We start from the raw sequence: 13,582 nt of genomic DNA on the forward strand, positions 1-13,582 counted from the left end.
GAAAATACAAATTCCTTGCAATCTTATCACCTAGAGGTAATTTGAGAATGCAATCTTAGATTTTTATTCCATGTTTAGATGTACAGATAAACATTTTGACAAAAATACGATAATGGTATAAATATTATATGAGGGATCATCAAAACATTCTTCATAAAAAGATGTGTATTATCTTTTAACTGTTTTTCCATGAACTTTTTTTTTCTTAGATAATTTATTATATATACGTGTGGGGTACAATGTTGATTTTCAATATTTGTGTACAATGTGTGATGGTTAGATCAGTATAGTTAGCTTATTCATCATACAATATGCAATCACCCTTTGTATCGGTTGACCAATTCCTCTTTGGCCCCCTTCCACCTCTAGTTTTCTAAAAGTTCAGTGTATTACTGTGATTCTTTCTTTCTTTCTCTCTCTCTTTATTGAAGTACCCTTGTATAAACTACTTATACAGCTGATCTACAAATATGTCATCAACATTTCCCCATGTCAATATTTCACATTTTATATATGAGTTCCATATTTTTCTATTGTATGGATATACCAAAATTTAACAAGTCCCTGCTTTTGGAAGTTGGGGATGTTTTCAAATTTTTCTTATTATAAATAATAATAAAACATCCTTGTTCTCATCTCTTATAAACTCCTAGAAGTGAAATTGGTACATCAAATATACATATATCTTCAAACTTAGGTACACTTTTTCAAATTGCCCTGCAAAAAAATGCTTTCATGATTTACTCTCCCTCCAGCAAGGAGAAGTGCTTACATTTTTCTTACCTTTACTATCACTGGTACGATATGTACATGTTTTAATAGCACTGCCAGTACTTAGTTCCTGCTTTCAATTTTCATTTTTTTGTTTACTCGTGGAGAAGTTTTTTCATATGTTAAATGACTTACTTGTGTTTGCTTCTTCAATGTCCGCTGTCCATTCTTCTCTTGTTTTTACTGATTGGTAGGAACATGTTACATATTGAAATACTAATCCATAATTTCTCATCTAGGATGTACAGTTTATCTAGTTTGCTTCAAAAAATTTTAATGGTGATCTTTTTTCCTCTCCTCATTCACCCTGCCAATTTTTCCTTTATAGTTTCTCTGGTCTTCATACTTATCAAACAGCAACTTGTAAAGCAATACTTAGGCAGAAGAGAAACACCACCATTCAGTGCAGGTGTATCACTAATTAATCTGTAGGACAAGCAGAGGGTATCTCTTCATGGTGGACATTCCCTGGGTACCTTGCCCCTTCCAGCAAAAGCCCACCCAGTCAGAAGCTGGCAGTTAATGGAGAAATTGGCCTGGCGGTGGCTGATTTCAGATAGTAAAATTTTGAGTGACATCACAGACAGGGTCAAGAATTTGGAGTCAGGAAAACTACACTAGATTTTCTCCTCTTCTTCCTAGCAGCTAGCTGGGTCAACTTCTGTGATTCTCAGCTTTCTTGCCACCTACCAAATACACATAATAACAGTAATATCTATCCTACTCCACAATCTAGCTCTTAAATCTAACTAAAGCAGTTAGTGCTAACAAAATAATTGTTAAATTTTATTACCGATTTCAATTAGGAATTAGCTGGAATTATTTGGCCTGAGGTCAAAAGCAGAAGTCTTGAAAACTGACTTGCAGGAAAGGCTACAACCCAGAAAACTCCTTACAGACTCCAGACTTCCTGCAGTGGGTTGGTGGCAGCTATGATGTTGACAAAAACACAGTGTTGTTATTCCCAACTTTCTCCTCACGTTTCCTTCTTCCCCTTTTGTTCTTGCACTTGACACATTCATTGAACATCAGCTTATGGTGCTCTATGCTGGGCCCTGTGCCGGTTCCTGGGGTTCAAGGTTGAGTCAAATACACTAATGATCCTCATCTCAAATAATCAACTAACGAAATTAAATAAATAAATAAATAAAGGAGGGTCTCACTGGTAGGGAGATGTTAATCTTTTAGGGTCATTTCCCTTAAAGGAAAATTCTTCCTTTAGAAGAGAAACCTGAGCTCAAAGACCCTTGTCTCTATTTGGGAGAAGGGAAGCAAAATGGAAAGCCAGTTCCGTCGTTGCTGGCAACGACTGTACCAAGCGGCGGAGCACTGAGCTGCTCCTGCACAGTGGGGGGAGGTATGGTGCTTCCTCCACAGGGTGGTAGGAAATGAGGGAAGCAGAGACAGCATGCAAGATAGGACAGGACTCAGAAGGCCTTGATGCAAACCGAGCGATGCAGCACCAGAAGCCTCCGCCAGTTATCCTCTTCAGGTCGTTGTCACGTTTCTTGTGTTCTATTTACTAATATTGTTTTCTTCCTCCTTTCTCATTGCAAACTTTCAATCTTTTTGAACGTCTTGGCTGGTCTGCATTATATGTAGTCCACGCTTGAGCCAGAGCCTTAAGGGTTAAGTGGTGTCATCCTGAGGGTCAGCAGAATGGAGAGAAAGGCCCCACAGGGGAAGGTCAAATTCAGAGCGCTCTTGGTACGGCCTTTTGCCCAGCTGTCTCTCTCTTTTCAGAGAAGGCATTTTTACTCCCACAGCCACCCTAGAGAGCCAAGATTTCATTTTATTAATAGGAATGCTTGCCCTCAGAACCAACAGTCCAGCAAAGCTTGGGGAAATATTGATATAGGGGAGGTGTGGAGTGTCACACAAAGCTGGCCACTGAGTTCCCATGACCACCGGACCCAGCACATGGTGGTGAACAGATGGGGACAGAAAGGAATGAAGGAAAAAGAATGAAGGCAGCAAGAGGCAGGTTAGAAATGGTGAGACAGCAGCTTTAGGCTCTTAAGGGAAGACAGAGACAGGTGAGTGTGGGCTGAGAAGTAGCCAAGAGGAACTAAAGAGGAGGGGCCGGGCAGAATAATGGATGCTGATAATGATCGCTGATGCTCTTAATTATAACCAGGAGGCACTGAAGATCCTGCCTCGTTAAAGGACGATTAAATTATCTTCATTCTGTTAAACTGATGGAGGCAGGACAGTGGGCTGCTGGCTTTCAGAATCTTCTTCAGAAACAGGGATGACACAGGAAAGGGTCAGGGATCTGGAGGGGCAACATGCTGGGGGACAGAATTCTGTTACCCAGTGCACCAGTTCCCGTGCATTTCAGTCTGCTGCTGGGCACACCTGGTGCTGTCATCACGGCAGTCTGGAAGGTGAGACCCACGACCAAGGTGGCTGGAAGTTTGGATTTTCTGGTAATCCCTGAGCATGCAGGGTGCGAACAGTGGAAGGCCATGATCTGAGCTGATGACCGTACCCTCATTCCTACCAATTCACTTATTTACCTGGGCCATAAATATGACACCTTTCAAATACACACAGAAATTGGAATAATGAACACCTTGGCAGAGATTCTGATGTCCTTATGTTTAAAAAATCAGTTAGCTACAGTTCTAATGTTCCTCTCACTTTATCACGTAATCTTTCCTAATAAAATCAATAAATATTTATGGTGCTAGGTGCTATGGACAAAGAAAAATGAGCCACGGCCCCTAACCTTGAGGAGTTTCAACTTAATGATTACATAAGAACCTTTCTTTTTCTAAAACCAAGGCCATCATGATTTAAATGCAGAAATAGGACTTATTCAATAAATCTTATTGTGAATCACACTTGGAAAAAGAATAATGTTTCTGGAAAATAAATGGTAAGGGATGATAAATTTCCTCTTCTCCCGTCTTAGAGTTTCTGCATCTTAAAGGCAGGAGCAAAGATAAAGGGCTGGAGGATCCTCACCTCTTAAAGAGAGGGGGGAAGGGTTTTGCAGGAAGGCTCTGGGGGGCTGGGACTCCCACTAGAGCTCAGGGCTTCCAACGGGAGGACACAAATGGAATCCTCTCCTCCAAGACAGACGGGCCTCCATCATGGGAGAGTGGCCGGGCCCTACTCTCCTGCTGACTTTAAGAGTCAATGAGTGGTTGCTTTTACTTTCTTCCAAATTCTCTTAGTTCAATCTGTCAATAGATGCCATGTCAGGACTATAGCCATCCCCATGTGGTCCTTCTTTCAATCTCTTCCCCTATACACCCTCCCCCACCCAAAGGATGAGTCTCTGTATTTTTTATTTTATTTTATTTTTAAAGTAATACACATTCCTTGTAGGAAATCCAGGAAATAAAAATATACAAACTAGAAATAACTATAATCTTGTTAACTCAAGATTGGCACCATTAACATTTTAGGAAATATCTAATGACCTTCCATCAATTAGATGTTCAGTTGTTTGTTTGTTTTTTTTAACTTTGTCCTGATTTCTACCAAATAACTACTTTGAATTTGGGTTTTAGATTAGACCACCACCCAAAGTCAACCATCAGTTCAAACGCCACATGATCAGGCAGGCCTCTCTGGCTTTTAACTGAGCAACTTTAACTCCCTTTAACTGAGCAACTCTCTCCCCAGGCACCCAGCACTCTCCTCCCCTCTCTACTTTGCTCTATTTTCTACAGAGGCATGGACAACAACTAACATACTATAGATATATATTTATTTGTTTCCCCAGGGGAGAATCTAAGCTCCTTAAGGACAAGCATTTTTGTCTGTTCTGTTTGGTGCTATATCCCTAGTGCCCGAGGATAAAGGAATGCTGAAGAAAGCAGCCCCGATTATCTCAAGAAGAACAAGTGCTTCTCTTTGACAACAGTAAGGAACTAATGGAAACAAAGAACACTGCTAAGTACCACGGCCTTGCAGATTTGCGACTTCTGCCAGCACAGGGGAAGAAGGGGAAGAACAGGAAAGAGATCCTGAGACGTGGCTCCCAATGCACGCTCTGCTGCTCACCTTCTAGTTGATCTTGGGCATATGGCTTGTCCTCTCTGAGCCTCGGTTTCCTCATTTATATAAATGCAAGGGCTGGATGTAGGTGATGCCCAAAGACTCTTCCATCTTTGTTCTATGATATCATACAGACTGTATGGAGAAAATAGCAGGAAGTTCCTGGGGCTCTACCAAGGCAGCATCTGACCATTTAACCCCTCACCCTTACCCCACTTCCACTGGCACAGCACCTGACAATTTACAAAGTGCTTCCATTTAGATTATCTCATTAATTTGACCTCTTGGCTAATGAGCCCAAGGATCTCAGAGCATCAAAATCAAGCGTGGAGGGCACTTACCATGGGGGGATAGAATCGGCAGGACTAACCAGAAGAGACAGGCAGAGACAGACAGAGACAGAGGAAATCCACCAGCGAGAGCGAATGGAACTTCAGAGAGAGGGAGAAAACCAAAAGGCAGGGGAGTCAATTTTCATATAACTCATCCAAATCTTATTGAAATATTCCTCCAGCAAGTGTCACATTCCACCAGTCCGATGGGGATTACACAGACCACTGCCCATGGAGTCGTCCTCACTTACTCCTGCTACGTCCTGCTTGCCCCTGTGATGGGGACCCTGAACCCAGGCAGGCTGCTCCAGATCCTACTCCCAAAACCTGGCTTGAAGTTTGCAGAATCCTTGGAAAGCTGATGCTGAAATTTCTATAACGCATTTAGGAGAATACACCTACATTCCTATGAAATCTGTTTATTGGATCACATATCTGTGTTCTTATTGGAATTCAGTGACTTATATCAAAAGGCTAGATCTGAATTGTAGACATAAATATTCCTTTCGACATTCTCTCTGGATGCGTGACTGTAGCCCAAGTTTATTTCCTGTCCTCCTAGACTGCTGCAAGCTTGCAGGAACAGGCACTCTTGTTGGCTTTTAAGAGGAGTGCTTCAGGGCGGCAATAAACTTACACTCATCAGATTATTCATTCATTCACCTGTTCCTCCATCTGACGGGTAATTACTGAGCATGTACTATCAACAAGGCACTGATTCAGGCAACAGGAGTAAAGAATCTCATTCAAACTAAAAAGAAAGATACAACTCACTAGCACTGGGTATTAGAAAGCTGTCCCCCATCCTCAGCACAGGTCTGCTGAATACCCTAGTCCCCACTCCATGCTGCGGATGGAGATCACCAATCCCTCTCGTTCCAATCTGCATCAGTCTGATGGGTTTCTCCCCAGCAGTCTGAAGTCTTTCTCCCTGATACATACCCTTCTGGCTGCTGTTCTGGCTCACGAGTTTTCAAGTCAGGACCTTTGGAGAGTGCTTTCGTTTTAAAGGCCTGTCCTTCCAACTGCCAAGCTGGGTAATCAGAGAAAGTGCTGATCCATCTCGCAGGGTCAGTATACTTATGAAATAAGGGAGACAGAAGACACTGCAAAGGATGCAGTGTTTGTGCTGCTGTTGCTAAAAGATGACTTCACTTAGCAGAACAAGGGGAAAAAACTTACTGAAGTCTGGAAAATAAGTTCGATTGGCCTATTGCACTGGAAGGCACACACAGACTTCTCTTCAGAGAATCTCTGTTCTGCTACTCAGTGGCTGCAAGACCATCTTGTGCACTTAATTAAAAATTTGAGTTCAGTTCCTCTATATGCAAAATGAACGTAAAGATATCTCTTCTTAGGTTTGCCATGAGGATTAAATAAATGCTGCCATTTATCGAGCATTGACTACAGCCCAGGCAGTGTGTGAAGCAAGTCTGCAAAGTGAATCCAATTTAATCCAGTTGTGCTACTCATGCGAGCCTCAGAGAAAAGGTTCTGGTGAAGAATTTTGCCATTTCTGTTTCCCAGGAAGTGGGTTTTTCTGTAGTGATGAGGACAGTTCTGGGCTCGAACACTTTACCGGTACACAAAGAACTTGGTGAAATTTCAGAGCTGACACACACGTCTTAGGGTTGTGCTTATCGAATATGGTAGCCACTAGCCACATGGGGCTATTGAAACTTAAATAATTAAACTTAGACTAAACTAAAAACCCAATTCCTTAGTCATATTAGCCACATCTCAAGTGCTCAATGACCACATGGGGCTAGTGGTTACCATATCAAATAGTGCAGACATACAATATTTCCACCAGCGCAGAAAGTTCTATTGGACAGAGCCTGGGGACAGAAAATAAGATATGGGAGGAGAAATAAGAGAGAAGTCAACAGGAGGGCAGGAGGGTCCATTCCATGGAGGTTCCTGAAATTTTGGCATATCTTCAATAATTTTCCATGGTTAATAGGGGGAGGCTGTTCCCCATTTTGTCCTGATAAAGTACTCTCTGGGGTATTGGGATTGTTTTATAGGACAGCTTTAGAAGCTATGGTTACTAACGGTCCAGCACCACTCAAAGGCATTAAATTTTCAGATCTTTTACTAATTAGCAAAGATAAAACAAGGACATTTTTAAAAAGTCATAAAGAATCCACTCCTACAAACTAAATGCCCCCGCCCCCACCATCTGCCCTGACAATGTTAATTCTGATAAGTCAGCACTTAAGGAATAGTTTTCCAAAGATAAATCATGAGCTAATTATCAGCATCTGGGGAAATGCTTCACAATACTCCGGGATGCAAGGAGTCATCAGTGTAGGTATAACCTACCTCTCTTCTAGTTCTCTAACCTGCTCTCAACCTCCCTGGGCTACACAAAAAGTTTCTTATGAAGTGCAAATGTAATCACAATGCCCAAATTCAAAAACTTCACAAATTCCCTTCACAATCTAACATTGCCTCCTACCGCCCCCGCTCCCTGCCCTGACAGCCTCCTGCACTCAATCCCCCAGCAATAGCCTCATTCATTCATTCATTCAACAAATATTTATCAAGCACTGCCATATGTTACACATGATGCCAGGTGCTGAGGATATAGCAGTAAAGAAAACAGAAAACAAGATCAGACCCCTCTCCTCACAGAGCTTACAGTGTAGTGGGAGAAGGCCGACAGCAGGTAAGTAAATATTTAAGACACATAGAATTCCAGAGTCCAAAAAACGAGCAGTGGTGATATTAGGGGGACTTCTCTTATATTTACACATTATAGTAATTATCTTCTTAAATACTTTGAAACTGTCATTCATTCATTCAATACATTTTTACCGAATACTGACTACATGCAGGGCAGTGTTCTGAGCACTGGGGCAAAGGCAAAGACAGACAAAAGCACTGGCCTGGGCGAGAGTACATTCTAGTGGCAGAGAGAAGCAGCAAACGGACAAGGCACTGGAGTCGTTCAGATGAACATATGTGCTCAGGGGAGGGTAACTTAGGTGAAGAAAGACGGGGTGGGTGCTGTTCCTGCCTACACAGAGGGCCACTGCAACCTGGACATGCAGCGACTTTACTGCACAGCTCACTGTTTGCTGGCACACGTTGTCCCTGCCTTGTACACCCGCCACCGCCTCCTGCTCCTCCAAGCCCTGACTGCAACAGTCCCTGCTCCCTGGAGCTTTGGCTCTCAGGCATAATTACTTGCTCCCTCAACTGGGTCCTCCTTGTACGTTGGAAATGCCTTGGTTTATCTAGTATCATACAATGCTACCTCCTATTTATGTATTTGAGTATATGTTATTCCATCTAGGTTCACATTCCTAAAGGGCTGGGACTGTGTCTCATCCATCTTCATTTATTCATTCGAGAAACTTCATGGAACACCACTCATGAACCTTGCCCAGCGTCCCTACCGTAGAAAATAAAAGGGGGACCTCTGTCATTTTGACCTTACTTGGAAAAGACCTGCTTTTCTTTCCACCTCATTCACCTACCACTGAGGACTAAGGTGCCACTTAAATAGAATAACACAATGGCAAGTGTTCAGAATAGCAGCAAGAACATGAAGACTGTTCAATAAATGTGGGCTGTTTTTATCACTATGATTACTAATCTAAATGAATTTTTTGTGTGTCCACTGTTTTCTAACAGCATTACTTCACCCATTATCCCGTGCACTATTGAAATGCTTCTGATTTTAGACTCAGACTTGAGTAAGCTGAACCCCTAGCACGGCTCTGGTCAACCCGACAGCAGGCGCTCCAGGACCTGGGAATCCTGCAAGGCCTCTCTGCTAGGACAGCTCACACCTGAAGTCACTGTGCTGAGCTCGAGGTGGTCACTGAACCTTGACATCGTCCCTGACACTCTCAACACTCAGACATGATGGAGATGCTCTTTGTTTTCAAAGCTGACAGGACTGGCACAGTGGTGGCTCTCTGCCCCACCCTGAACTGCAGAACTGCTCCACTTCATGAGTTTTCTCTGCTGTTCAACTCTTCATACCACTGTCACCAATTCCCCGGGCACTTTCTCTCTTATTCCTATGTTTCTCTTTTCTTCTCTCTTATGTTGCCTATATATTCACTTTAACAAACAAACAACCAAACAAAAAAAAAAATCTCAGCAGCTCGCTCAGCCAGACAAAACTGAGCCTGACACTCAAACATTCCACTTAAATAGCTATGAGACCCACTTTGGGCAGACATGTCTTTGGACCTCAGAATGTTCTCTTGTAAAATAGGGACAACATGACCTGCTCTCAGGGCAGTTGGGAGGTTATACATCTCTTAATACGACACAGTATATGGAATTGTTACTAGCACCACTGTCATTCTGTGTCTACTTTCAAATTTAGGAGCATTCTGGAAGCTTGAGGATGCTAAAATGTTTTCTAAAGGCTGGCCACCTACTACATGTGATTATGTAAAATGCAACTCAAAAATTATTACTTAGGAAGGAGCAGGAGGCTATGTTTTTATATATAGCTGCACACGGATAGGAAGAGGTTTGGGGTCATTATAACCTCATCCATGGAGTGCCAGACAGAACCTCTGATAAAGGTAGTTAAAAAGATGAATGCATATTCTCAGCTGAGCTATCCCAGCCAGGCAGGACTCAATATTTGAAAGACAATGCTGGATGTTCATTTCAAGGTGAGAGAAAATTCTGAAGATGAAAGAATCTTCTCAAAACTTCCTTTTAATTAAAGTGTTGGTTGGCTACATTGCTCCCAAGCCTTAGCTCTTTGCCTATGAAGGGAAAATCGCAAGGGGCTTTGCCTAGACAATAAGCTGCTTAATCTGAGATTCAAACTCAGTCATAGGTTTTATTGCCCCATTTTTGTGCCCAGCATCGGGTAGGTGCTAAAAGCTTTTGAATTGTTTGAATTCCTAGGTCTTGTTGGCTAGTGCTGCATAGCTGAAACTAAGCAAAATTGTCTGACTAAATGAAAAGAAGAGGAATTCAAGACGTGAATGAATTACTATGAACCACAGACAAGGTCAGGGGCAAAAGAAAACCATTACAGAACCAGCTGTAATGCAAATTTCTGCTGAGATGAAGGCTGACCCTCTGATGGGCCTGTATGGCTCAATAAATGATAAGAAAAGTTTCATGGAATATTTGAAAACTAGAAGTATGCAAAGGTGTCACTGGCAGTGCTCTGCACAGAGTGGGTGCCAGAAAAGTGCTGACTTACTAAATGAGTGATGACAGAAAAGAGAAAAAGCAGGTGGATAAATAGATAACAGCAAGGAGGACGATGGGGACTGGCTGGACACTGGCAGGTGACAGATGAGCCAGTGCGTCACTAAGGGAAAAACAGCTGGATACTCCAAGCTTCCAGAGGAAGCCCTAGAGCTGAGAGGCACAAAGTGCTAGGAGCAGGGGCTGCACATGCCAAGGTGACAGAGCAGGTCCACACTGATTCCCTACTGTCAGGTGAAGCCAGGGTGGCTGGACAATTATACTGGCTGCAAACCACCTGCCAGGCACTGTGCTCTCCCTTTACATGTTATCTCCTATAATTGTGCCCCAAACCCAATGAAGTGGAAAGTGGTATCTTGATTGTTTCAGCTGAGGAAACTGAGCCTCTGAGTGACACACTCTGGCCGCACAGCAAATGGGAAGTGGAGTGGAGAAGGCACACGTTGTGCACTCTCAGACCATACATTCTTCCACTGACACAATTCCTAAGAGATGTAGAGAAAGAATACATAGCCCAAAGCAAGCTGCCGGTAAGCAAGTGATTTCTTTGAAGTCTCAATTTTTATTGTAATCATTTGTGCACATTTAAAAAATTTTACCTTACAATACACTTGTTTGTGTCTTAACTGAAAGAGAGATGTTTTAAATTACTTACCAAGTGTAAGGATGTGCTGTCCTAGTCCTGGGGGCTTTGGACAGTGCCTGACATGAGGATGAGAACCCAGGGGCAGAAGGGAGGACAATGGGGAGGGGGCCACGTGCACCCTGTTTTGAAAGGCAGTATATTCTGCCATGCCGTCACCTCTCGAACAATCTGTTTCCAGGGCAGAATAGATATTATCAGAGTATCCCATTAAAGTCAAGATTGTGTTCTAGTGGCTGAGTAAGTGAGGGGAGTGTCAGCACTCTGGTACACAGCTTGACTGTGCTCTCCCAAATTGAGAAACAACCTATCTACGCTACCTTCCTGCTAAAAACCATCTCTGTCCAAATGGATATCCCTATGAGCACAGTATTTTTTGTTTGATTTTTTAATTTTTATTGAATCATAATTGATTATCCATATTTTTGGGATTCAACACTGACATATGTTGATCAAATCAATATTATTTGCATATATATTGTTACGAATTGTACTTATTCTTTATGTTTTGTTTTTTTAATATGTCTACATCTGTCATTTGTGGAGGTGACAATATTGCTCAGCCTAATGGTGATGACAGCTGAATCTGCATGCTGGTACAGGTACTGGCCAACATGCTTTATTTACATGGAATGCCCAATTATCCCCTCTCAACAACCATATGAAGTAGACAGTACTATCATACCCATTTTGCAGATGAGTAAACTGAAGACACAGAGGTTGAACCACTCATCTAAGGGGTTTCTGCTGGGATGTTCTGTGGCTGGCATTCATATTCATACAGTTGAACCCAAGAGCCTTTAATTTGACACTGCCCCAGGCAGTTTGGCTCCTTGGTACACATTTGCATAGTACAAAACCAATAATAACACTGTGCCCATTTCCTGAAATAATTAAGAAGCCCCCTCAACCCATTTGCTGACCAGGGCCCTCTATCTTCTGACTGGGTAGCAGTCATGGACACCTGCTGTTTGTAAAGTGCACAGCAGTTGCTCAATGCCAGCTAAAGGTTCTCATCTAAAAAATACAACTCTGAGCACGGTGGTGTCCTCTCTGGCTAACACAGGCGCAAGAATACATGCTCATATGAAATTTGCTTTTCTAAACTCTTCAGCCCAGAAGCCAAGTTTGAGCATTAGTTAATGTATAGAAACCCGTGATGCTTAACGGCCGTGTAAAGCTGCTGAAAGACGGCAGTGCTGCACAGTGGTCGTGTGATGAAGCCAAAGAGCCCTGGGTGTGGATCTGAAATTTTTCCACTTACAGATTGTTGGGTCCTGAACACTGAATCTAACTGATGTGCCTCAGTATCCCCAGTTGAAAAATGGAGATACCAATACCTGCCTGTTGGTGATGTTGTGAAGATTCACTGAGATATGCTTCCCCAGGTTAAATGTTACCTGATGACTTGAGCAAATACATAAAGTGACTGGGCTGCTACTAAAATACACCATGGATTAAAGTATGTGTAAGTGCTGAGTACAGCACCTAACACACAGCGTTCAATGAATGGCAGATGATGATGATGACGATAATGATACCTCCTTTAAAATATTAGATACAGTATTTTAGTGCAGCCATACTTTTTCTTAATAGGGTGAATCAATAACATCAATATCTTATAAGTGGCTATCTTTTAAATGATTTCAAACTGATTTCCCACCAATTTTTCCAAATGATATTCAAAACTGTACTGGCAGGTAGGTAGGTATCTCAACTAATATTATACTCATTTTGCAGATGAGAAATGTGAGGCTCTGCAAGATTAAAAGACACGTATAAAACCACTAAGTTGGTATTGCTGTCGCTGCCAAGCCCAGAGATCTGATTCTCCTTTTTCCCGCTGCCAGTGCTGCTTCCAAACCACCTTCAGGTTGTACAAAATCACAGTGAAGAAAGAGAATCAGCTTCTCCAGGATCAGAAAGCAAGTCCGTGAGGCCAGGCAGCTGTCCTAAGGTCCCTATCCTCTCACTGTGCTGACTCTACACAGATAACCATACCCCAGGGCTCCGGGGAGAGCCCCACTCCACTCAGTAGTGCCATCCCGGCCCCAAGTCTGGAACTGTTGCTGATGTCCTCCTCTCTTTTCTGTCCCTGCAGATCAGCAGCAAGACGTATGTGAACTAGACCCAGACCCCACTCCCTAACACCTCACCCCTATACTTGCCACCTTCAGGGACACTGGCTTCCTTTCTCCCGTAGGTTCTTTCCATTTTGCATCTAACCTCTGCCTAGAACACTCTTCCTCAGCATCTTCTCTTGGCTTAACCTTCTCATCCTTCATAAAGTTCTACAGCAGCCGTCCACCCCCACCCCCCTGGTCTCTATCGTGTTCCACTTCTTACATCCTTTATAGTAGTGACCACCATCTGAATTATCTTGCTCATCAGTGATCTGTCAAGTTCCCTGGCTGCCTTAGTCACTTTGTGTAGTGTATGAAATATAGTGCAAAATGAAAGTTTTCCACCCGCAAAAAAACTTGCCCAGGAGAGCTCAAAACTGAAGTTTGTATTTCAGTACAAGTGGTTTTAAACAGCTAAGGACATTAACAGGCCATGATCATGACAGATTCTAACTGGACCTGCTATAGTCTGAATGTTTGTTTTCCTCAAAATGCATATGTTG

The 13,582-nt window shown here is 42.7% G+C and overlaps 1 protein-coding gene across 1 annotated transcript in view; it reads right to left on the reverse strand.

Annotated features, from left to right (window-relative positions):
- Positions 1 to 10,968: 10,968 nt before the first annotated feature.
- LOC103600881 (glycosyltransferase-like protein LARGE1) overlaps positions 10,969 to 13,582 on the reverse strand; it is a gene marked incomplete at its 3' end in the record, with an annotated part of 143,705 nt that continues 141,091 nt past the window's right edge. The window contains exon 7 of the mRNA XM_008585213.1: positions 10,969 to 11,127. Coding sequence (XP_008583435.1) covers positions 10,969 to 11,127 — 159 coding nt within the window. The remainder of the gene's footprint in view (positions 11,128 to 13,582) is intronic.

Source organism: Galeopterus variegatus, unplaced genomic scaffold (genome assembly GCF_000696425.1).
Source record: "Galeopterus variegatus unplaced genomic scaffold, G_variegatus-3.0.2 Scaffold3496, whole genome shotgun sequence".
Classification (NCBI taxonomy): domain Eukaryota; kingdom Metazoa; phylum Chordata; class Mammalia; order Dermoptera; family Cynocephalidae; genus Galeopterus; species Galeopterus variegatus.